This window comes from Acipenser ruthenus, chromosome 9, assembly GCF_902713425.1.
Source record: "Acipenser ruthenus chromosome 9, fAciRut3.2 maternal haplotype, whole genome shotgun sequence".
Classification (NCBI taxonomy): Eukaryota; Metazoa; Chordata; class Actinopteri; order Acipenseriformes; family Acipenseridae; genus Acipenser; species Acipenser ruthenus.
Genome location: NC_081197.1, coordinates 47,480,197 through 47,507,334, shown reverse-complemented (window position 1 = coordinate 47,507,334; position 27,138 = coordinate 47,480,197). Strand labels below are relative to the sequence as shown.

The following is a 27,138-nucleotide window of genomic DNA, read 5'->3' as shown; positions in this document are numbered from 1 at the left end:
GGGTACAGCAGCAGTGTCCCAAACCAGGGATTGAACCCACAACCCTACGGTCAAGAGTCCAGAGCCCTAACCACTACTCCACACTGTAAATACATGGTACATAGAATATGATGCAGTCCAGGGTGTTGCACAATACAATCTGATATCCATTTCATGAGATGTCAGAGTGCCTGTCCACAAAGAGCAAAAGTGTGGGGGGTGGTTCAAATAAGAGTGGAGAGGCTGGGGAAGAGTCCAGACAAGCGAGGAGCAGCAGAACACAAATGTGTTGCTGCTCCACTAATGTTTAGTAGAGATGCAACATTGATTATTGATTACCATGGATTTTAATTTGCAAGCCTCTTTAACATACATTGATCAATTATTCGCCCTTGGGCCTCACATAGTTAGCTGCTCAGTAACGTTGCAGTAAAGGTCTTACATTTGTATTTGTTTTGTGACAAGAAAAGAAAAAATTTGAATGAAATCCCTGCTTGTTAATAATATTATTATAGTTTTCTAACTGCATATATGATATTACAGTTGTATTTGAAGACTTTTGAGAATCTATCCTGTGTGTTTCTTGCTTTTGAATACTAAAAGTGTTGTGAATACATTGATTATTGTTGAATATTATCTCTACTATATTCAATTAGGAAATTGGTTGCTGAGTGCATCTCTACATATTTAATTCTGCATGGCTACTGTAGTTTGTCTCTAGATCTCCAAGCAGCCTTTAGAATGCCCTTTTAATCCCATGTCACATGGTTCAGTGAGGGTCAGTGATGCCTAGATAACAGGAAATCAAAGGACATCATTGGGCAAGCTCAAAACAGACGGTCTTGCTGTCAGCAGTCTTGAGAACTGTTCCCATAGGGAACAAATATTTGTTCATAACAGAACTGCAGTATTGCAAGGTGTCATTGTATTTTAGTCAACCTGCTGCAGTCTGTAGATATGGGGGCTGTCTTTGCACTGCATTGTCCTTGATGCCAATGAACTTTACTGCACCAGTATATAATATGCAGCAGTCTCTGTTCAATACATTGGATGTTAGAGAACTTGAATTATTGTCCTTCAGAATGATCATATTTCTATCCCATTCTGTCATCAACAACATCACAAGCTCTTTGTTTATGCTTAGATCATTATTTACCATGCTTGTTAATTATTACAGGAAAAAAAAAATACTGCTGAATTACTGAAGTTAAAAATGACCACTAGGGGTGTGTAGTCACAATTTCTGTCCCCTCTGCAACTGTGATGTATTAACTGGAACATCTCTATACAAAATCACAGCTTTAGAAGGGGCAGAAATTACAGAAACTGGCTGAAAAAGGACATCAAACTCTCCATCTGCTTAGCAATGCGGCGGAACAGATTCCAAAATGATTACATGAGCACGTACAAAAAATAAAACCCTGTTTCCAGTAGCTAAAACAATTGGTTTTGAGTAAACAAATAAAGCATATATGGAAAAGTCAATTTCATAAAATCCATAAATAACTTTACTAGCAATGGGAATTATCTATGTTTTTGCTTACGATTGTAAGTCGCCCTGGATAAGGGCGTCTGCTAAGAAATAAATAATAATAATAATAATAATAATAATAATAATAATAATAATAATCTAGTAAGAACACAGATTCCCAGCCAATGATTTTTTTTTTTTTTTTTTTTTTTTTTTTTTAAGTACCTGATCACATTTAAATAGCCTTTTCTGTGACCATTGCTAGACAATCACCATTATGTTTCTTCGTGGTCAATCGGTGTGCATCCCTAAGCATTTACATAATGCAGTATTCAAAATAAAGTGCACGATACTCATTGGTATGTATAAACAACTCATATTTGCATGACTGAGTTCTTCATTCCAAGGACATGTATTAAAATGCAATACTCATAGGACGTGTAGTAGGCATGATCTACATAATAATCTGTTGACTTTAAGAGCAACACAGCTTGGGAAAAGACATACCATTGCTTAACCTACATTCAAGGTTATAAGAATGTTAAAGTCATTGTACGCAGGTGCATTCATTCATATTGACTTTGGGTCAACAACAATTGATCATTTCATCTAAGTTATGATTCACTGGAAGCAGTTCCACATGTGTGGTGGTTGATATCATGTATAAAAAGATTATTTATTATTTATGGTTTAGTGTTTTTATTGGAGAAACATAGCCCAGAACATTTTGATTGCAAACAGCATAAAATAATAATGTAAATGTAAAAGAAAAAATAAATTATATTTGATGCTACTTACTCTTTAAAGAATAGTGTTATCACTTACAACCGTTTTTTTTTTTTTGTGAACTGAACAAATGCAGTCTAAATAAGATGCTTCAGTTGAGGCTTAGCACTAGTATGATCAACATAGTCACTGACAGAGTGGGTTCTGTATACACTATCAAGTTGTTAGGATCCGGTACCAAAGACAGACGGTATTGTACCAGCTAAATCAGTATAGTTGGAGGGTATGAGATAAATTATCAAATTACTGTTTATTACTGTGTATTACGGTTTCTGTAACCAAAAAACTTAAAGATCAATATGGCAGTCATATTACAGTTGGTCGGGGCCTATGTCAATTGCAGTGTTTATATAACCCTGCAAATATGAAGTCAGAACCTGAAATTGTCTGTGCGATAGGCTTTGACACTGTGGCAACTTTATAACATGATTGCCACAAAACGGTCATTGTTGATTTAGTAACACTGAAAATATGAAGTCAGCATGAGATACTGGGAGAGAAAATGGTGACAGCTGCAGTGGATTTACTAAAACATGTAAAGAGAAAGACAAGATATCTAGAAGTGATCAATGAATAACCATGTTCATAGGTACCGGGAGGCAAAAGGTTAAGGTTTCAGATTGGAAAGAAATACACATTTGCAGAATCATCAGCACTACTATATTTAGCTGAAGCCAAACGTACCTGATTGATTTTTTCTGTCAATGTTCATGTTTATTTCAAGAAAAGAGAATAAAATTGATGTTAGCGAACCCCTAATGATAACATGTATTCCAATTGTTAATTAAAAAAGAGAACACAACTGCAGTTATTAAGAATGTAAAGGAAAAAAAATGTCTATAAAAAATATACACTTCAACTTATGTAACTTGTAATGAATTGGCATCTCATCCTATTGAATTCAATACAAAGGCAAAGGCTGGAGGCAAACTGCAAACCACACGATTCAATGACGAACATCTTACCATTCAAATAAAGAGCAAGCCTGTAAGTACGTGTCGTATGCTGTTGTCAGTATTATTAACTCATTATCCTATGATGTTGTTGTTTGTTTCAATACCATTTTGAAAGTTTGAAAGTGATTGTTGAAGAGTGGCAAAAGGCATGCATAAAGGTATGTCCTACTGCGCCACTAAGGAAGCCTGGTGCCCTGACAGCCCAGGTTTGCATGCAGTCCCAGAACTGGAAGTCCACAGTACTGTGATAAATCCAAAGCCGGTTATGCCAAATTTAAAGTGTAAGTAGTGGGGTTCAGAAAAATATAGCGTTATACGTTCCCACATGTTGCTACAATTGTTTAAATAACGTACCTGTAATTTGTATTGTAATTGTTAACATCCTGACAACTTTTTACACATAAGTGTTTCAAAGCTCTTTTCAAAATGGCCGCTCTAGTGCACTGATACTGTAAGGATTATTGCCCACATTGTCAGACAGATAACACAGTAATAATGATCCATGATGTGGTACGGAAAAGAAAAGCCAGAGCACTTGTTATGTTTTTTTGTTTGTTTTTTTTTATCGCTCTTCCTGCTGTGATTTAGGACTAGAGGACAGGTCTCAAACCCCAAGTGAACTAGAGCAGTCATTTTGAAAAAGAGCTTTGAACAGACTTTAAAGTTGTAAAGCGTAAAAAGTTGTCAGAATGTTAACAATGAAGAGAAAAATGACAGAGCCCTATATAAGTTCATTTTTTATGAATGTTCTAATAAAAGTAGACTATTCCCAATACAAGCAGGCGCTTTAAAAAAAATGAATTACATAAGCCTCACTTCCAGAAAAAATAATCTATTTTTAGATGCCCCAGTTAATAATAACATAATTACAAATTAATGGTTCTCTGTAAGACAAGAACAGAATTTAATCAGTGTTACTATTACTGGTATAGATCAGACATTACTGTTAATTCATGAAACCAGCTGTGAAGCTTTTTTACAAATACCATTAAGTCATTTATCCCTGTGCTAATCTGCCATTTTGACATTTTCTTTTAATTTTAGATTAAAAAAATGCTTACGTGAATAATGGCCCTCTGTCTCTGTCCCTCAAAAGGAATATATATATACACTTTCTGTTTGTTTTCTAACAAAGAGAACTGAAAGGGTGAAAATGAATCATTCATACATACATACATACATACATACATACAGTACATCTTGGCGCTGCACCACTTCTAACTACTGCATAAAGGAGTTTAGGTCTAATATTTGAAGCGGCTGTGGACTGGAACTGTACACAAATCAGATACCTCTTGCCTCAGAGTCTATTAATCACAGCAGTTCCAATAGTGGAGCACAGAGTTCAATGTAGAGTAGCTGGTAGTTCTTGGAGTAACTCTTACCTGCCACTAGAGGGGTTGTTACACAACCATGCCATTCTGCCAGAATTCCATCTTCTCAACCTAGCTGAGAGCCATAACGTCGGTGGCATCCTTTGTTTCACTCCACTTTTGATAAGTGAGGGATTCTCAGAAAAGTTCAGCCTTATCCTTCCAAGGTTGTAAGTTGATGTTGTCGTTTATTAAATTAATTGAAAGCCTGACTGAAATAGTACTTGCTGATTTCAGCCAACAAGCTGTCGCTAATGTGATTAGTGGAAGAATCTTAGTGCCAGAAGCCAGTGCATTTCCAACTAAAATAAAACTTGACGAATGTCTTTGGCACACTATTTTATTTGATATCAAAGTAATAAAATCATTCAAGGTCGCTTAAGCACTCAAGTTTGTCATTTTGGTACATTAACATTGAAGTTTTTCTTTTCATAAAAATAGGATTTAAGGATTTACTTAATAAAATCTGAAAATATGACTGTTAATGTCTTAATGGTGAGTTTGTCATTGTATTATTGTTATGGCTTACAGGATTCACAATACATGAATTTCACTTTTCACCAATCTATTGATAAACGTCAATTAATCAGATCTAGCCAACCTGAAAATCAATTATTTCAATTATTTTTTAACCTGTTTGTGTTGGGACTGCAACCCATTGTTTCAAACCCCACTTACCATAGCTGGTAGAGTGGTATACTAACAAAAATAAACTGGATTGTTTAAAATATATCTGCTGTTTGAACATTCACACACCACATTAACACACCACTCACATCCTGACAATCGCCTACACTTTTCATACTTATAAAAGGTACATTGAAACATGTATCTACAGATGCCTACCAAACACTTTTAACTATACAGTGCTATTATACATACTTATATATACATAATTCTTCCCACGTTTATGGTTTGCTCTCCCACAAGAAGGTCGTCATTGGGGTCTAATTGGTAAAACTGTGTTTCAATTAAACACTTGTTTTTACTGGGCACAGCAATCAACCTGTATTGTGTCTATTTGTTGGTAAAACCTCAACAAACACCTGTTTAAGTCATGTGTTTTTTTTTGGTTGTTGTTTTTTTAACCATGGTTTATTATATTTATGTAACAAGGAAGAATTAAAAAAAAAATGGAGTAGGCATCAATGCAAAGCATATTATCACAGATCTATATATCATTTGCACTGAAATACATTTCAATAATAAAACATTTTAAGGTCAGTAAGCATTGACAGGTGTTGTGTGGTAATTGAACATACTTTTACAACATATCATGAATGCAATTTATGTTTGAGTAATGAAGAACGAACACCGGTAAGTGGTGATCTTACACAGTCAATAAAACTGGCAAATTCAGGAGTTTGGAATTTTATGCAATCCCAATACATTTCATAAATCTGGTCAAAAGTGATCATAATAATTTTGCGACTGGAACAAAAAGTGACAACAAACCAAATATAACTGGAGATCTTCTCAAAAAGGCCTGTGAAAAAAAGCCCTCAAAAATCACAAGGTGTGCATTTGTTTTTACAAACTGTGTGTTTTTCAATATCCATTCCTTTCGGGGAAAATATCCATTCAGCTCAAACACATATCATCTCACAAATTCTTCACAACCAAGAATGCTGCTATTTAAGCACAGAAGTGGGTATCCACTCCAAACAAACTATTCATTTTCAAGGATGAGGCCAGATTAATTCTTTCTGATACGTTCATTGTTTCATTACAATCTTCAGCAAACAACCTAATAAACAAACCAAACTGTATGTCATAAACATATTGACCACCATGTCCTTATGACATAGATATAGGCAAAAATCTAAGGGGATTTTAGATCAACAGGAAATCACCACAATACAATTAAATGTTACTGCCTTCATGTTTTTATTTTTTCCTATCAACTTATTTTACAGTTTTACTTCTGTGGTAAACCAATAAATTGTAGCTCCACCTGTGATGTGCTACCAGCTGTGTTTTGTTTACTGGGAATTGCAGGTTCCTTGACTGGCTAGTGAGCATGTCCCAGCAGAGCGCATCGTTGTCGTTGTTATCTGTTCAACAAACCTTTCTTTTTTTTAGTTCTTGAAAGTGCATGAAGAAACACAATATTTCTTTCTGAAAAAATGGACCAGCATTTAATCTTTTAAAAATAGTTGTGGTAGGGCAGAAGCCCTGCTGCTGTAAATAGTGTGGGTGTGGGAATGTAAGGTTGACAGGGGTGGGGTTAAATCTATCCCTGTCAGCAATCACAGTTGTGGCCATTCCCCAATTAGGTAACTGGTACTAAATGAGGAGTGGCCACATGTATATAAGGAAGGATAAATCCTTCTTCTGGAAGAGAGAGTATGTGAGTGCTATGTTTTTAGTATTGTTTTTGGAGAACTTGATCAGTGAAGGCGAATGCCCACCCTGATAGCAAAATTATTTTGTTTAACCTTTTATTTTGACCCTTGTGCCTGTTTATTTGTTCCTGTGTTTTTTTTGTTTTTGTTTAATAAAGTATGCAACAGTGCTTCACTGCAACTTCTGTCCCTGAATTTCTAATTCTTGCTGGTTACGTCTTTGGCCGTCGCGCTATCCTGTCACACTAGTAAAGTTAGAAAAATTAAGAGAAGCAACCAGAAATCGTAATTTGTTTTGGTTATACTAGGTTTGAAATGTGTGTCTTCACCTTTAAATTACAGGTTTGAATTAATGCACGTTTAGATTTCGACAGTTAGGGTTCCCGTATATTGATTGGGGGTTGAACTTTATGTAGGGGATACAGGAAGTAAGACTAAACAGCTGCAGTATCCCTTTGCTCTGTACACGTCATACTGTGTACTCTCCCAATAATGCCTTTTGAACCCACTTATTGTGTATCGACAATTGATACACAAGCTTGTGACAGAGAGCGAATTAATCCTAGTCAACAATCTCCCTCCCGACCTGTGAGGGCACTGTACAACAGGAACAGTGAGCCCAGAACTGGATGGTTCGGCAGTTCGTTCCAGGGTCAGTCGGAAGTCGGCCATCCAGAAAGGGGGCGCAGTCACAATACCAGAAGTCACCGCCTTAATACGGTAGATGATGTGTCAGTCATGGACTGGAGTATACGTGATTGCACTCTCTACCAAAGGGGGCGTGACTGAAGGTATATCAGGGAATGTGGCCAAGCAATCTGTTCCTCTGTTATGGTTACGAAACAACCGGGAGGAATAAAAAGTGTTGTCTTGTCTGTCTATTTAACTGTTCTCATTTGTCATTGTAGATGGCTAAATGTCCAGGAGCTGTCGCTGTTAAGCCAGCATCAAACCTGGACTGCACTGCACCACTGTTATCACTGTTTCATGTATTCACAACACCACTTGCACACGGAGCACTCACTGCTGGACTGGTGATTGTGTAGGTGTTTTAAAGTGTGTGTTATTATTATTTTGGGACTGAACCCCGTGGTTTGACTGGCTTTACATATTGCTGTGTATAGCCAGTATTATTATTTAAGCAAATAATAAAGCTTCGTTTTTCACCATTGAACTGTTGTTGGCTTGCTATTACTGATCACTGCATCACCTCTACACCTGCACACTGCAAACCACTTTGCCACAAAGCCTTACACAATCTTCTCAAAACCAAAGGAATTAGTTATGAGAAGCTGCCTCAGAAGAACAGCTGCCCGTTGTTTCTGTTGAGATTGGGTGGGTCAGCGGTTGTTTGGTAACGGAACATAAAATATCACAGAGTGGGTTAACCCAATTGAACAGCTGTACTGCAAATCAGAGCATTTTAAAATATGTACATTCCATGCTCAGTTATTCTTGAGGTAAAAATACACTTCCTACAGGAGTGCATTAAGCGGTCAAGGTTATGTAATTACTTGTTGAGTGCTTAAAAAAAAAAAAAATTCTTATAAGCGTACATTGTCCTTTCCTTTTAGTTATTTAGAATACTAATACAAAGTTTTAAATGGCTACATTTGCATGGTGGCACATGAGTAATGGAAATTTGACAAATTGCACTTTGGTAATTGGAGTAGTGTTTAGTTATGGAATTTTAAATCCTGCCACAGTATATGGAGGGTGTATTAGGTTGTAGAGTGTGTACTGTGTTTTATTTAGCATGTTTGTCTTTTGTTTACTCTCCCGTTTGTGTATATGCGCCTGTGAACTGTACCATCGCTGGTACAGTCATGTGGTTTGCTCTGCTCTACCCTGCTCTAGGTGCAGCCATTGCTGTTACCCTAGCGACAGCAACCTGTAACTACATCTGCTACCGCTAGTCTGTAAATATTGTAAATAAATCTTGGGCACACCTTCTACGTTGAAATGTTAATTCCTGTGTCTTTATCTTATGTCACTGGATACCCACAATCCCCTTTTTACAGGTACCTACTTAAACATCAGCAATAACCCTGAATCCTGTAGATAGAATTAATTACATGTTACAGACAGATGACATTTAGCAGCACAACATGATTAAAAGATCTGTCATATAGAACAGAGCTGCATCGATCATGTTCTGCAACCTGCAACAATTAGCAACCACACTCCATCCTAATAAAAGGCAACCAAGCAGGTAATCTATACTGGTTTTAGGATTAGACCTGTTTAAATCCAATTTTTTTGTAAAGGGTGAAGCCTTTTTAGACTTCATCAAATACATTATTTTATGAGTTCTTAAGTTACACTCAGGACTAAATTAAATGTGGTATCCCATCAATTCTCTTTATGAACAAGGAAAAGAAACAGTAGTTTTCCTTTGCACGACATCTTTTTTATACAGTCATTTTAAGCTACAGAAACAAATATTAACATGGTTATTTTTGCCTCAGAACACACTTGAGGTAGTGTTTGTCTGACTATCTGAATATTAGTCCCAGCTCTTATATCCTGTAGGTCACATTGGCTTATTTTAACAATACAGACAGATGAGTAATCTGAGTTATTACTGTGGGTTCTGAGACACTCTGACTGGTTTTCCAACAATTAATCAATGTCATTTACTCAGAATCTACAGCAACATGTAAACCTTGACATATCAAAGGAAGATATTTTGGCAAATTAGGTAACAGCCCAGACTTCCTGGCCTCTCAGAGGTCCTAGAAGGGTTGATATAACTAGCAAATGGAAAAGATAGTTTGGAAATTAAAAGACTTCAAACAAAATAAATAATACAGAAGACTATTGGAATTAAAAAAACCAAAACACTGAGACTAAATAAAGATATCCCGAACCACACAAATCAGTAAAAAATAAGATATCATTAAAAATATCGAAAACAAACTAAACTCTGATCTGCCAGTGTTGAACAGTGATGTGGCAATTTTTATTTCCTTAAAATGTCACAAGCACGGATTTTAAGAAAATAATTCTGAAATTCATATAGACACTAGAAGATAGTGCTTAACACCTTGACTTCAAAGGAAGAGTTAACTCTGATATGACCAGCCAATCAGAAACACTCTCTCTGGCCTCTTATGTTCCAAAATCCCACACAACAGGAATTTTAGTGTGGCAGATGTGTAAATAGTGTGTATGTGTGTGGTAGTGATGGTGGTGGGGTAGTGGTGGTGGTGGGGTGGTGGTGGTGGTGGGGTGGTGGTGGGGTAGTGGTGGTGGTGGTGGGGTGGTGGTGGGGTGGTGGAGGGGGGGGGGGTGTAAATAAAGATTGATTTGTTTTTAATGTAAGTTTGGCAGCGGTGGGGTTAAATCTATCCCTGCCAACAATCACGTTAAGTAATTGAGTGCTAATTGGGGAATGGCCACATGTATATTAGGGAAGCTAAATCCTTTCTTCGGTGGTGAGTTTGTAACTGTGTAGTGAAGACGAATGCCCAGAATACACTTGCTTATTTTGTTTGAACCTTTTATTTTGTCCCCTGTGCCGTGTTTATTTGTTTGTGTTTATTTTGTGTTTTGTTAATTAAAGTGCTCTTTGCGCATACCAGTGCAGCTTTCTTTCTCTGGGTTTACTTCCTGTCGGTAACCAGCCTTGGCCATGATGCTATCCTGTCACATTTAGCAACTAAAATTTTAACTAAAAGTCTTCAAAATGACTGCCAAGATGTTTAGTTGTACCACTGCACCTTGTCTTCAGAAATGGATTCCAAGCTCTTGGTGTCGTAACATGTTCTTCAAATTGCACCTCGAAGGAGCCCAGCCTTGCTGCCTGAAGAAGTCCTTACTGCTTTACTTAAGATGCTAACTGTATAACAGAAACTTCACCCAAGTATTGCATATGGTTAATGTTTACTAGGGTTACCTAAGAAGAGAGGTGAACCATGATATAGAGTAAAAATCTATGCATGTATGTGATTAGATAACACATATCTTACCCTATAAATGTTAGTTTAAATACTGTTTTAGGAATATTTAAGGTATTTCTTTTGATTGCATCCAGTACAGTGTGATTTGCCCTTAGGAACCTATGAAAGAAATCCTATTATAATTTTGTTAACTTGTGGTATTCATTGTGAAAGTCATTTTAGAGAATGTCTTACAGGTAATACTATAGGAGTTAGTGTTGCACATACTAGTGGAGAATAGCTTAGATGTAGAATCAGATATTTCTTAATGTGTATTTCTTGTTTGTTTTTGTGTATGGTAAACCATGCAACCTACAGTTTTAAGATAAGAGAATCTCTTACAGTTAATTATACAGAAGTTGCTTTGACTAATGAATGTTATTATTGTTGTTTTGTTATGTTACCCAGATACACGACAGTTGCGTTTTACCGTCCTTATTTATAATAAAATCAGTCCCCATTATATATATATGTAACAAAATAATGCACTTACCCGTCACACGTGATTTCCAACTCTGTCACCAGTTTTTCTGATACAAAGCCTGTACAATGTTACAATGGACTTGTTCATCCGTCACAGCCCGTATTTGTTTTTTTGTTTTTTTCTCGCTTTCATTTGCAAGTGAACTGTGACATTAGGGCCTTATCAGCACTATAATCTGCAATTTTGAATACTGACTTTGGATACTGTTTTAATTCTGGAAACGGGTGTTGTTTTTTAAATCTTTTGCTAAATTGCATTGCCTTTTACGTTTTACGCAGTTTTGTGCATGGGTAACTGTGACAGAGATCGAATGATTCTTGGTGTTAGATCTCCCTCCTGACCTGCGAGGGCACTGTGTAAAGGGAACAGAGTACCCTGGCCTGGATGGCCCGACAGTTCATTCCCAGGGTTAGGCAGAAGTCGGCCATCTAGAAAGGGGGTAGAACTACACTACACTAAATCATCGACCCGGAAGGGAAACGATGTGGCATTCGTGGATTGGAAGAGCGGCTGCACTCGTTGACAAAGGGGCCATGGTTGACGGTAATTAAGGGGACGTAGTGATGTGATCTGTTCCTTTGTGAATGGTTAAAACTGGTAAGTAAAAAAGGAGAACTGTGCTGTGATAATCGTGAGTGTTTTGTTCTGTCATTATTAAATACTGTTTGTTGTTATTTAGATGGCTAACACGATCCGGAGCTGTCACCAAAGGCCAACACTAAACCATCACCATAACTGTATTCACCACGAGCACTAGAGCACTCACTGGTGTTTGTGTTTGTGTATGTGTTACGTGTGAGTGAACTGAAACGGGACTGTTATTATTTTGGGGCCAACCCACGGGTTATAAATAAGCAATATATGCTGCTGTATTGCTTCATCAACATTGTTATTATTTACAGTTGTTTGCCATCAGGCCATTGGATTTAAAAAACATTAAACAACATTGCACCTGGATTATCGTTGTCTGTCTGTTTTTTGATCACTGCTGCATTACCTTCACTGCACACAGTTAACCACTTTGCCAGAGTAACATTTTGATTTCATTTTGCGCAAGCCCGGCTCCAGGAATTACACAGAGGGGGGGCACCATGTGTTCTGTGAGTGGGCATATGTACAAACCACATATAATATACGAACTGACACATTGTAACGGTATTTAAATATAAGAGTGACAGAAATAATAATAAAACTCAAGTGCTTTACAATGCTACTCACTATATGCACCTATTATCAAATAACAGCTAACTAAGCAAATAACTGTTCATATAACAACTGAATAAGCAAATCAACAGAAAATCTATAACAGAAAAGCATATCGATTAAATGTAAAACATAACTTCAGTAAAGCTGCAATCTCTGCTTCCATTTTGCATTGAACTTTTTCATTAATACTTCTTTCCATTCGCCACGGAACTTGAGGGTCAAATCCTTGTATGCCAACTGTATGAGGTGCGCTTTGCGATTGTGAAGCATGCTCCTTCTGTGTGTTGTCAGTACGTTGGAAAGGGTAGAAAATGAGTTTTCACTCATAGCAGTAGAAGCCCCAGAAGTCAAAGCAAGTCGTAGCACTGTCTTAACACTTGGCATCGCTTCAAGGGCGTTGTGAAACGTTTTCAGCACAGACTGGGTCGTCCACATTTCATTTTCGTTTGACTTAATCTGCTTCTGTAGAAACTGACGATCAACTAGCAATTCAGATTCAACAATGTCCATCTTGATTAAATTAACTAAGGGTTGCAAATTAGCAAGTTGTAGAAACGTTGGGCTATTGTGGTTGGCAGCCTGTAGCGCTGAAATTAGTTTAGTATTACGTTCATTAAAACGAGCCGACAGTTCAACTAGTACGGCATCCAGCACACCATAAAACTTGAGCTCACGTTCATTATCAGCTTCACCACCTGGCTGACCAACACATCCCTCAACCACAAAGTCTTCAAGGCACCGGCGTAGATTTAGCTAGGGACATGATGAATTGTCCCTACCAATAATTTTGATAAATCTGAAACGTCTTTTGTCAAGTCATTGTATCTGCTCCACAAAGGGTTAACTCTCTCAAGGCTCCCCTCGTTACTCCTCCCTCCTCCAAAAAACAAACAAAAAAACCCCCCGCTAATTTGAAAGGTAAATATCCGGGTTTAAATTAAAAAATAATTCTAGTCATTCTTAAATGGTGTATATTGTGCCACAATTTTCACATTTATTAAAAAAAATAAGAATAAATATAATCAGTTTAATTCGATATTTAGTTTGTGTTTGTATCCTCCTCCTTCCTCCATTTGTAACTAATTTACTCCTTGCTAGATATTTTTGTATCGTGTTGTAAAAAGCGAACACGAACTATATATTTGATTGAACGGACAGTGTGACTATCCAGGCGGCTAAATAAATGCACTATATTATGTATGCAGTAATAAAAAATATATATTAAAAAGTCAAATTAAACGGGGGACGACGACGACAGATATACAAATAAATTTCAGTGGGGCGTGAGTAAAAAAAAGGTTGATACCCGCTGGCTTGGGCTGGACTCTGGAAAGACGCTCATCTGAAGTTGCCACTTGCCGGTCAGTCTGATATGAGTGTGAGCCACTGACTGAATGAAAGCCAGGTGCCGGGGCTGAAGGTATTGTCAGCTCGTCAGCAACATAGTTTGAGTGAATAAACCTACCTACCTACCTAATGGGTAGGTAAGTAGGTTTATTACGTTAGCGACCCATTGCTAGCTGCTAACCCAGCGTCCTTGGTGGCTAGCTAGCTTGTTTCACAGCTAATCATTATGTGTGTGTGTGACAGAGAGAGAGTGTGAGTGTGCGTGAGCATGTTTTGATATCGTCAACCAACTAACGTTAGCTAATCACTTCAATTTGGCTTTAGGTGACTAAAGCATAATAGCAGCCAAAAAAAGAAAGATGGACATAAGGAAGTTTTTTTTACAAAAAGTCAAAGTGTAAGTAGGAAGATGTTATTAAAGTAATAAACACAATTGATAATGATTCTCATAGCAAATGTAAAAATAATTTACTAATGAAGTTAGCAGAGTCATACTTTCTCTCTAAACAGCATGCATCAATTTATCATTTTATCAGGCGAGTGAAGCAGTGCAACCTGGTAAAAGCAGTACAGAGGCAGGTGGAGCAACAGGGTCGCAGGTGAGGTCTGTAATGGCTTAGTGATTATAACAGTGAAAGTGTTAGACTCAGTTTTGAGATATATTATTGTTTGAGGCACATTGTGATATGATAGTAGGCTAATGCTGTATAGTAATACTCAGCAAATAAAGTTAGCATAGCCATATATTTTCTCTCTATATGGCATGCATTAATTTATTATTTTATCAGGTGAATGAAGCAGTGCACCCAGGTACGAGCAGCAGCACAGACACAGGAGAGACAGGCAGAGCACGTGAGCGTGCATGTGCGCATGCTTGTAGCGGCAGGGGTATTGGTAGCTTACAGTAAGGTTATAATTCAGGTTATTAGTAATTCTATAGCAGGGATGTCAAACCAGCTTCCAGGACGGCCACTTTATCCTAGTGTTTTAAGTGTATACCAGCCAACTTCATGTCAATCAGATTGTCCTCAATTCATGTCCAGCATTCATTTCAAGCCACCAGAAGTTACCATTTAACAGCTGTCTCCTAAAAAATTTCTTCCCGGGGGGGCATGCCCCCGAACCCCCGTAGCGACCGTGACTCTGCCCCCCTAAAAAATTGTGTCCCCACCAATGTTCATACCAAACCTACGCCCTTGCTTCAAGGTGCTTGCTCTGTTTCTTGCATGGCACAGTTGTTTCACCACTGTCATTCAGCAGATTGTTAAAAACTGCATCACAACGCAGTTTCGCAATACACTCTGAAGCACAACGAACGACCTCTAAGGCAGAAAGAAGATTGCTTTTTTCTCCCTGAAGCATTTTGTTTGGAGTGTCCAGTATACTCAACATTTTTTGCACCATGTGTGCAATGAATTTGAAGTCTACAGCTGACAGCTGCTTCAATAATCCAATAGCTTCAATCTTAACTTTGGGTTCCATGTCCTCGAGTGCTTTGGATTTCCGAAAGTAATTCTACAATGCTGTTAAACGACTTCACAACAACCCCAACTGTACAGTAATGCCCAGTCCAACGCTGCTCGAGTAATCAAAACCAACTACAGTACATCTAAATGTCAACCTCAGGCTGGAACTTATATCAAGGGGGAACTAATACCCTACAGTTTGTTATAGCATGTAAATCTGATGTTATTCAGCACAACCTAAGATACAAGGTCCCTGCACAAGGGACGCACTTGTCTCCTGTCTCATGGAGTAATGTTACCCATGCTTGGGAGGCTGGATATCCCCTAACACCAGTTAGAGGCAGCAGAGATTCGTGACATGGCCCAGTAGGGTCAACAGGAACAATGAAAGTTATAGATGTTTCCTGTTGACACTGCTATGCCCTTGATTAAACTGGTTGCAGTTGCTGTTAGGGCAGGGGTGTCAACCTCAGTTCCTGGAGCACCGCAGTGTCTTCTGGCTTTCGTTCCACCCGAGCTCTCTGTTACTTAATTGGTCTAATTATTTGATTAACTGGACACATTTAACACTTCTCTTCAGGCCTCAAAAGGTTTCACAAGTAGTGTACCTTGACTCAAGTTAATTTTTAAAACCATCAACTGTAAAAGACCTTGAAAAATATTAAATATGTCAAATTCAACAAATAATTTGATCAATTATGTTAATTGAGAGCTTAAGTTGGAATGAAAACCAGAAGACCCTGCAGCCCTCGAGGACTGGAGTTTAACACCCATGTGTTAGGGGCATAGATTCTTTCTGGCTAGTCAGACAGGCACCTATCTCAAATGCCAATAAATCATTGCTTCTACCCACTCTACAACAAACCAATTAACAGACAACAGCTCTTGGTCTTTCGGTTCATCTTTGTGTACAGTAATATTGCCATAGGAAATGTATTAGCTAATAGTTTCTAGTAACATGGCCACATCCTGTTATATTCTTCTGGTAGCGTTTAGGTGTTATTAGTTATTCTGTAGTTCCTGCTTTTTCAACATATCAGCGCATATAGTGAAATAACTGTAGAGCAAACAAAAGAGGCTAGTGGTTCAGCAGTAACATTCAGCAAAACATAAAATGTGTGGTTGCAGTCAAAGTGTTCACACAGCAACAACAACAAAAAAAAGATACTCTGGACTGTAGCTTTGAAGATTAATTTTTTTTCAATCCTTCATCATTTGAGTAGAATGACTAAAGCTTCTTAAAGCCAAACTAATCTATTCATCACAAAGAAGTCACTGTCTGTCTCCCAGTGGCTTTTTTTTACCAGTAATTTAGCCATGGTGCTCAGAATATCACAAACCAAACAAAGGTGGAAGGAAAGCTGTTACCTTACGAGGTCAATGACTCTCTCCCTAGCAGCTGTGCTGACAGGCTCGTCGTTTATCATGATGATCTGATCGCCTGGTACAAGTTTGCCTTCAGAGGGGCCCCCTGAAGAAAAATAATAAAAAAAACACTGTTTAGTGTTGCATCGATCAAAAGCGTCACAGAGAAAGATAAATATTTTACTGACAACAGAAAAAAGCACATGCACAGAGAAATATCGTAGACATTTTTACCTTCAATGTAGTTATAGGGTCAGAGATCAGCCTAAGAGATCTAATTGATATACACGTCACTGTCTTAGTGACCCTAAGTTAAGGACGGACAGAGGGAGTCAAATGGGTCTAGCAGTGGTTTGCTAAGCTTTATCTAGGGTTACAGAAAAAGTTATAAATGCATCCCCCTTAAATTCATTTTCTGATGTTGTTGTTTATGTGGAGTCACTAAGGAGCTGCAGGGAACGGCAGCTCCCTCAAAATGGAGCGAGGTAACCAAAAGTGTACCACAGGGATCAGTATTAGGTCCTCTGCTATTCCTAATCTACATTAATTATTTTGATTCTGGTATAGTAAGCAAACTTGTTCAATTTGCAGACGACACAAAAATAGGAGGAGTGGCAAACACTGTTGCAGCAGCAAAGGTCATTCAAAATGATCTAGACAGCATTCAGAACTGGGCAGACACATGGCAAATGACATTTAATAGAGAAAAGTGTAAAGTATTGCACGCAGGCAATAAAAATGTGCATTATAAATATCATATGGGAGATACTGAAATTGAAGAAGGGATCTATGAAAAAGACCTAGGAGTTTATGTTGACTCAGAAATGTCTTCATCTAGACAATGTGGGGAAGCTATAAAAAAGGCCAACAAGATGCTCGGATATATAGAGTGCAAAGAAGAGCGACCAGAATTATCCCGGGTTTAAAAGGCATGTCGTATGCAGACAGGCCAAAAGAATTGAATCTATTCAGTCTTGAACAAAGAAGACTACGCGGTGATCAGATTCAAGCATTCAAAATCCTAAAAGGTATAGACAATGTCGACCCAGGGGACTTCTTTGACCTGAAAAAAGAAACAAGGACCAGGGGTCACAAATGGAGATTAGATAAAGGGGCATTCAGAAAAGAAAATAGGAGGCACTTTTTTACACAGAGAATTGTGAGGGTATGGAACCAACTCCCCAGTAATGTTGTTGAAGCTGACACCCTGGGATCCTTCAAGAAGCTGCTTGATGAGATTCTGGGATCAATAAGCTACTAACAACCAAACGAGCAAGATGGGCTGAATGGCCTCCTCTCGTTTGTAAACTTTCTTATGTTCTTATATTCTTATATGTTGTCTTTCACGTCAGCTATGATGATAAATATGGCATAACTGCAAATTGAGAAGCAGGACACTGTCAGATTACTTGCACTATTGTACCTGATATTACAGGTATTCCAAGAAAGTACTGAGTAACCTTGTTAAATACAGAAAGAAAGATTTTAATGGACACTGTGGCATTCCAACATGTATCACGGAACACCAGAGGACATTCTATCTACCATGGCAACATAGACTCAGGGCTGGGGTCACCACACCTTAAACAAAACAACTCAAACCACATATATATATATATATATATATATATATATATATATATATATATATATATATATATATATATATATAATCAAAGTCCCTTTGATAAGTTAATTTCAGGCATGCACTGCCAGTTGAAAATGTAGATACAGAGGGTATCTGGAATGATGCACAGGCTGTAGTTTTATCTTAAAATGGGAATTCAACTAGTAAAAAATAATTCTCATCTCCCTCTCTTTCTAAGCGGGAAGGAATGCTGAAGCACCAGCAATGTGAAAAGTTTATTGAAGTCCATTTTTGATGGTGTGCTTCTTTTTAAAATATTTTTAAAATATACTGAACACAGCAATCTTTTGTCACGGTCAGCCTTATTACTTTTTTTTTTTTTTTTTTACCACATTCATGTTTTACAAAAGCTGGTGGTGGGGAGAGCACTTGAATTGCTGTTTACAACTTAAAACATGTAGCAGTACAGTCTGCTATTCAGCTTCCAGCAGTTGTGGGCTTCTAACAGATATTAGAAAATGATTCAGTATCATCAGCCAATCAGCTTCCAGCTCTAATGAGCTTCTAATAGACAGTAGCCTGCTGGAATGTCACTACATCAACTGTGAATCTTAACTTGCCATAATGAAAGCTCAGTTCATGTCTATTGGACAGCAAATACTAAACAGACATAAATAGTCTAAATTCTTATCCTCTAAAACCAGCCAATCAATACTTTGCAACTATACCCGCAACTGCCGAATCAGCCAATCACAGCCTGTCAGCTCGACTAGAGCTCAGCATCTTTCAACAACAACAAACCGAGACACAGACAATTCAGTAATATTGTTTCAGATATCTGGCACTATCCAGATAAACTATGAGCAGCTCTGACAAAAAAAAAGTTATTTGTATAATTTTTTTTTTTTCTCTATTTATATGTCTGTGATCCTTTGTGAACATTTTTGGAACTATTTTCCTAAAACTTTTCTCAGCAGAAGGTTACCCGACAAATCATTACAAGTTCAAGGTACAGCTAGACATTAAAGTGTTTTTTTTTTTTAAAGAAAATAATGAGAAAAAGGGTTTTCAAATAGCTCGGAACGCATAACTCCAGTCCAGCCTTCATCGACAGGCACTATCGCTTAATGAATTTTTTATATATTCGAATGATTAGAAGTCACTTTCTATTTAAAACCGAACAGCAGCAACTACACTTTAATTCTGTTAAGAATGTTGCCTTGTGCACAAATACACATTGATAAGTAATAAATGTACAATTCCTTACTGTAGTGGTAACATTAATGCCAATAAAAACATATAAACAGCTAAAATATTTTGCTAATCATTTTGATTCTAATTCTAGTTTCAGTCAAGAGTAGCTACAGTTCTTAAAAGTATGTGTAAGCCCTATGAAGAATGCATGAGACAGCACTGTTAAGCCCTGCCAAACATGGTAGCAAATATAGATTTTCTGTTTGCTGAATAAAATATGACTGCCAAAATATATTTCTGAATACTCCTTTTAATTTATCGGTAATTTTAAAAGTATTTTATTTCAGGTGCATTGTCTGGACATTTATATAAATGTATGGAGGCAGGATGAATTAAGGAATTAACCTTGAGCCCTCTCCAAAATATCAGCCTCAGCTTTCAGATGTTCTTCTTTTAGCATCTAGTATCTACTGTTTTTGTCAGTAAACCTGGATGTTTTATTTTCTTTGAGTCTTTGAGAGTGTACAAACTACTCTTTGTCAAATTCGCTACTGTACCTTATAACTGCTCTTATCTGTAAGGTGATATTGTGTAATGTGATATTTTGCAATGTGATACTTTGTATTGTGATAATGTATAACAACTGCTAATAAATAAATAATAATAATCCACTTCCGCTGACATCATCCAGATCCTGGATTAGTATGCATACTTCTTCACAATAACCTCCAGAACACCTGGAATTAGGCTAAAGGGTTTATCAAACATTGAAGAAAGTGGAACACCTGGCACTGCTCTCAAACCCCTTCTTACCTGAGCAAAATTCCTAACGTCGCCACTGTGGTTCCAGTGCTGAGGAAAGCAGTGTAAAATTGCTGTCCCCTGTGAACACCTGTATACTGTTAGTGTGTACTGTATACAGTTCCTTACTCTTATTTCCCATAGTAAAAACATAGTAAAGTGTAATAAGGCATAGTGAAAACTTGGTAATGCATAAGCATTGTAAAGCACACAGAGGTGTGGCAAAGAATATTAAAAAACATGGCAAACCATGTTTCGTTAATGCAAAGTATAACCACAGAAAAAGCGTGGGAAAACTACAAAATGACTGTGCAAATTGTGCTTTAAAGCAGATCTGACAGTGAACCACTGATCTATCGAGTCTTTATGGATGATCTATTGTTTCTTTCGTTGTCGTGGAAACTATTTAGTTCCATGGGTGTCTGAAGTGTTTTCTGACCTAACAGAGAATATGTTTCTTAAATGAATAGATTCATTTAAGTATAATAATTTAAATTCTATTCAATGTTATTGTTGAGCTAGGGATTCTGCTGTGTCATTCAATTAGAATTAGTTTTTTTCATTAACATGGAAAGCATTAACTGTATACTTGCTAGTGTGTGTCCAGATGAATTTTACAGTATTAAAGAAGTGATAACCAAGCCTTTACAATTATTTTGGATTGAACATTGTTTGCAGTGCAGTGTTACCTGGTGTGACGGAGCGTACGACCACAGGCTTCTCACTACCTGCCACGAAACCAAATCCCAGCACGGGGTCTCTTCTCATGTCCACCTTGCGAGGGGCTGGAGGAATGAGCTGGTTTCCCTCGAATTGCACTTCTTCAAACAACGAGGTCTGGGTCATGTGACTGCAAGAAAGGAAATACAAAAGATGCTGTTAACTTTCAGTATCTTTAATTAACCACCATTTCTAAAGGATCCTTAATTTTCTGCTGTGTATCGTGGTGGTGTACGGTACTGATGTAGGTAATCACCTGCTTTCCCCAGCATTGTTAATACTGATGAGCTGGATGAAGTTCAATCACCTCTGAAAAGGATTCAGTTCTCCAGAATGCCTCTGCTTGTGCTGTTGTCCATGACAGTGATAGTCAAAGTCAGGACCAGACCAGGTTCTTAATTATAAAGCAGTCGAAATTAAGACATAAGTCATTGAGATGGATATGCTGGTAGTGTTGTTTTTCTAACGATACTTTCCTTTGTGGGCACAATTAGGTAATATTTTGATGTTACAAGCCTTGATAAAACAACCTATTTCATAAGAAAGAATGTTGCATTTTACGCAATATTGGCACACCACATGAAAACGGATGGCTCCAAACCAAAAATATTTTATGTGTTATTTTGCTGGTTTAATTATCTGGCAAAATGTAGTATCTGTTTAACATTAAGTCAATGTAGTTTGATAAAATCACAGTTTGATCATATCTTTTCTGTGTTATTTATTGATTACATTTTTTTAATTCACATACAGTGCTGGTTTCATTATCTGGCAAAATGTAATGTCTGTTTTTTTTACATTAAGTTATTATTAAGGTAGTTTGATAAAATGGTGTTTTTTAGAAAGAACAAGGGAAACAAACATCACCCAGTTATTTATTTTGATTATTGCCTGAGGTTGTATTGTGTTTTCTTCAGCACCCAAGACTATTAACCTGTCTAACTAACCTGCTTGATTTTTTTTTGAGGCTGCAACACCAACAATTAATAATTGCAAAGCATATGACATAGTTTATTTAGATTTCCAGAAAGTCCTGCATAAAAGATTAATTCTCAAACTGAACACAGTAGGGATTCAAGGAAATGCATGCACATGGATTAGGGAGTGGTTAACATGTAGAAAACAGAAAGTACTGATTAGAGGAGAAACCTCACCATTGAGTGGGGTTACCAGTGGAGTACCACAGGGATCAGTATTTGGTCCTCTGCTTCGATTCTGGTATAGTAAGCAAACTTGTTAAATTATCAGATGACACAAAAATAGGAGGAGAGGCAAACACTGTTGTAGCAGTAAAGGTCAACCAAAATGATCTTGACAGCATTCAGAACTGGACACATGACAAATGACATGTAATATACAAATGTGTAAGGTACTGCACACAGGCAATAAAAAATGTCCATTATAAATACCATATGGGCCATACTAAAATTGAAGAAGGGATCTATGAAAAAGACCTAGGCGTTTATGTTGACTCAGAAATGTGTTCATCTAGACAATGCGCGGAAGCTATAAAAAAGGCCAACAAAATGCTCAGCTATATAGCGAAAAGTGTTGAATTTAAATCAAGAGAAGTAATGTTAAAACTTTACAATGCATTAGTAAGACCTCATCTAGAATATTGTGTTCAGTTCTGGTCACCTCGCTACAAAAACGATATTGCTGCTCTAGAAAGAGTGCAAAGAAGAGCGACCACAATATTTGCACAGTAATTCAGTTTACTAAGTTCTTCCCAAGCTTGTGGTACATATATTGCCCAGACATTTTATTAGAACCTATTAGAACCTTTTTGATACACTCTTAATGCTACCCTGTCACATGTGGTGTCGGAAATTAAATAGTGCCCCCTTGTGGGGGGGGGGGGTGGCAGGGTAAAAGCTCTGCTTGTGTAAATAATGTGTGTGGGAATGTAATTATAGCTTCAGTGCAGCTTTCTTGAGTCTCTCTTCCTGCCTGTAACAGCTTAGCCCATGACGCTACCCTGTCACAATCCCACAGCTGCATCTCTTCACATGATAAACCTAAATTGCATCTCTAACTCCGGGGATGCCAAATACAATTGGATAGGCAGGTCCTGATAAAGTGGCCAGCTAGTTAATTTACTTCACTGTGGTATACCACTTTACCTATTTGTGATTTGCCATGGTGCCCTGTGCTTTACAATGCTTTTATTATGTTCTAATACACTTAGCTATGCTTTAAAGTGTAAGAGCCTGTGTCCTATTAAGTTTGCACCCTGTGGTCAATGTATTCACTCGTTAACAACAAGTGTTTTTATCTTGTTTCTATTTGCTTTTCATAAAAGGTTTTTTAAATGTCAAGTATATCTTTCCATCTTTTTTGTTTACATTGCCTACAAACCAAATACACACTAGGCAATCTACTTGTAACTGCACAAGGAAACAAAATGATTTTTTACAAACAAAGTTAATTGACTTTAAACAATAATAATAATGTGTTTGCCTTTGGATTGCCTTGCTGGGGTTTAACTGCTTCTTACCAGCACCACAGACAGAAACTAGTTAAATCATACAGTCCTACCAGAGATAGTCTTTGGTCTATGCTCTATTGCAAGCCATTGTTACCGCAGGACAGAATGGAAATTACTCCTCTTTGCTTCTCATCATACATGTCGCCCTGGGTAAGGGTGTCTGCTAGGAAATAAATAATAATAATAATAATAATAATAATAATAATAATAATAATAATAATAATAATAATAATAATACAATTCACAGAAAAAAAACACAGGTGTAGTTTATGTGCTTAGAGTTTCCCAGTGTATGTTTATTTTAGAAAATAACAAGACTTTTTATTGATGACAAAAAATCTGTGTTTATCGAGGCTTTCATTTTTGTGAGTTTTGATGCGTTGAGGAATCCAGAAAACGTCTCAGATCAAATAATAGTACAGATGGGAATCACAGTGTGTGCTTTACCTCTATGGCAGCAAATTACAGTAAACTGCACCATGAGCAGGATAAGTCAACACAAAATGTTTGCTAGTGGTGTTCTTTCACTGTTTATAGGATACGCATCTGCTTTTTTGTGATTTTGTGATTTCACTGTATGATATTTCATTTGCAACAGGATAGTTCTAATCTCAATGTTTTTTTTTTTTTTTTATTTCTGATTTGAGTTTCCACTTCAGTGAAAGATTCAGAGAATTACAAAAGGGGTGGATATAATATACTGTACTGGGGCATTCAGAATTTCAGAAGTTCAAAGTGTTACAAATGACTCTGCTTCACAGGTGCCTTGAGATGTGTAGAGAGAAAACACTAGAAATATAAAAAGAAACTGCAACCCTTAGGAATTCTTTTTAAAATAAGAAACCCTTTACTTAAGGCTTCACCGACGCATTTTGGCTATGATTTGCACCATACTTGAAAGTGAAAATATGTACAGGTAGCAACCAATGCAACATTCTTACTACAGCATGAGGCATTGTGTGGAAGGAATATGACAACAAAAAAAAAAGAAAATGATTCAGAATGGCCTTATGCTTAGTTTTAATTTCTATGTGATAATGTGCTTGACAGCTTAGTTGTTGTACAGCACAGCAGTAAAGCACGACAGATGCCATGTTGGGTGCATACTATGGTGTGATTGCTTGCACCTCACAAGACTTCAGAATTAATGTATTAAGAGAATTCATTCCTGATCCAGTGTTTTTCAATTCAGTTTTTTTTTTTTTTTAAATCTGTATTATGACCTTGTCCCAGCATTGCAAGGATAATCTGGCCAAAAAGAGGAAAGGATTCTACTGTTTTAAATGAACTATTGCTGACTCAGTTGCCTAACCTGTTATTTGATCAAGCCTAAAACAAATTATTCTAAAACAATGGGGGAGAAATCCAATTGCCATTCTCTGATTGTATCAACCCACACTGCATATACTGAAGATAAATGATTTCATAGAATTGGCAAGTGTTTTAAATCAAAGCATGGAATTCTCAAAGTGCTTCGAAAATTGAACTGAGCTTCATATCCTGTTTCACATTTTAAAATGATTAACATGGTTTAAGTTGAGCCTTAAGCTTTTTTTTTTTTTTTTTTAGTATGCTGCTCCAAAAACTTACCTTAAAACAATAATGTATAAAGTGCACCTTGATGAACTGAAAATCCAACAGACATCCATCACAAAATCTTTTATTAATGTTCCAAATGTGCCCCTTAAAGGATAACTAGATAGGGGCTTACAAAATCATTCTTGAACACGCGTCATTAATTGGTTGCAGTTCTTGTCTTCTATTTTGACCCTTACTCATCAACTATCTTGTTTCTGATATATAACATGACTAGTAGCTGGTGACGGATCAAGATTTTTGCACATGGCTGACAGCTATGCCACTGACCTAGACTTAAGGGCTATGCACACCGGGAGCGAAGCAAACAATACGAATACAGTATGAGTACATAAAAAAAAAAAAAAAAAAACGTACCTAGTCAGTGCATGTTTATATGTGTTCTGGTTTAACATGTAAATCATTCAAAAACAATTCATCTACACATATTTCTTTGTAAACACTGCGAAACTTAGTTTAATATACTTTTTATTGATTTTCAGTTTTAATACAATCGTCAGTGTGTGTGAATGCGATTATTATTATTGGACAGCATTATTAAAACAAAGAAGCGTCATTTTACAGAAATACGAAACCAGTGTGTGGCGCACCCCGTCACTTTGAATAAAATTAAGGAGAAATAAAGAGAGATAGACATACCATCAATTTCTAATTGTATTGTTATTGCTTACCATATGGCATCTTTCTTTGTATTGTCTTTATAACCACTGACACTGGCATCATAAAGAACATTACATTTTTCAAATTTAATAATTAAATTCTCATTGATGTCCATTTCTCTTTTATTTCTGTGTTAATTTCTGCGTGAACGAGACAGTGAAATAGTCTGACAGCCTCTCCTTCGACTCTGTCCGAGTAATCACATGTTGTGTACAGAAACATAGAAGGCTCACGCAGACAAATCGTCAGTTTGAGACAAGAAGGCAATTCTATCTTTGGAGTAAGGGGGGAGTTTGCGTAACAGCTATAGGAATATATACGCTTTATTTGTATTGGATTAACCGCTGTATCATAAAGGTTTCGCAGCCTCGCAAACAATATGCACAAACTTGAGGATCCATTGCACGGCCGTGAGACTCTCAAAATTGTGAAAAACCATGAGTTTCACGGGTAAACCTTAAGACTTGACATCCATGAACACCCAGCTGACACCGATACTAAAAAACTATTACTAGTCAACAAGACCTCCAGCACCACAGCAGTAAGAGAACAGGATACAGCACCACCAACTGGATGGGAGACTAAAACCCCTTTCACATTAGCACTCCTACCCGAGTCCCGACCTGGGTTCTGGCTGCCCGGGTCATAATCCCGCATAGTGGGAAACCACGTGCCCGGGTCGTACCTGGGTCAGCAGCAACCCACTTCAGGATGGGAGTTCATATAGTGGATGAAGTAACAAACAGCCACACCTGCGTGAAGGTTTCACTTCCACAAGGAACATTTTCTGTTTATTCTGTTTAGCCATATTTCTGTTGATTGAGACACACCATGAGCCAGATTACAGCAGTGATGAAGAAACATTTGCTCTAATCAACATTTGGGATGATGATTCAATCCAGAGAAGCTTGGATGGAAGTGTCTGTAATAAGCACTCCATCTTGAAAGCCTGAACAGATGAAAGGGTTTATCATTTGTAAAATTTTCCTGTGTAAAGATTTATTGGAATTCTTATAATGTTACAGTGTTTTTTTTTAAATCATTTGGTGTAGGTTGTACACTTTTAATACTACTACTAAAATTTATAATCTGATGACCCTGTCACTAATGGATAAACATTCATTGCACTAAACAGTGTAAAATACATATCTTTTGGCTGTACGAAGAGCTGCATTTTTTTTTATTTTTTTTTACTTTTTATTAAGAAATTAGCCTCAGTTGGCAAACATCAGCCTTAACTTATTTCTGCTTCTGCAAGTAAATGGGTGCTTTGAGGTTAAAAATCTAATTGCTTGTTTATAATTCTGGTCCTACAGCTCTACTGAATATTGGCGTGTAGCTGCATCTCATAACAACTAAGCCATTTGTATTC

General features: G+C 37.1%; 1 protein-coding gene across 6 annotated transcripts in view; it reads right to left on the bottom strand.

Annotated features, from left to right (window-relative positions):
• LOC117971110 (FERM and PDZ domain-containing protein 4-like) overlaps positions 1 to 27,138 on the bottom strand; it is a 112,712-nt gene that overhangs the window by 22,675 nt on the left and 62,899 nt on the right. For all 6 annotated transcript variants that reach the window (XM_059030133.1, XM_059030131.1, XM_059030130.1 and 3 more), the window contains 2 exons: positions 20,992 to 21,152; positions 16,723 to 16,825 (listed from right to left, as the gene is read on the bottom strand). In XM_059030133.1, coding sequence (XP_058886116.1) covers positions 16,723 to 16,825; positions 20,992 to 21,152 — 264 coding nt within the window. The remainder of the gene's footprint in view (positions 1 to 16,722; positions 16,826 to 20,991; positions 21,153 to 27,138) is intronic.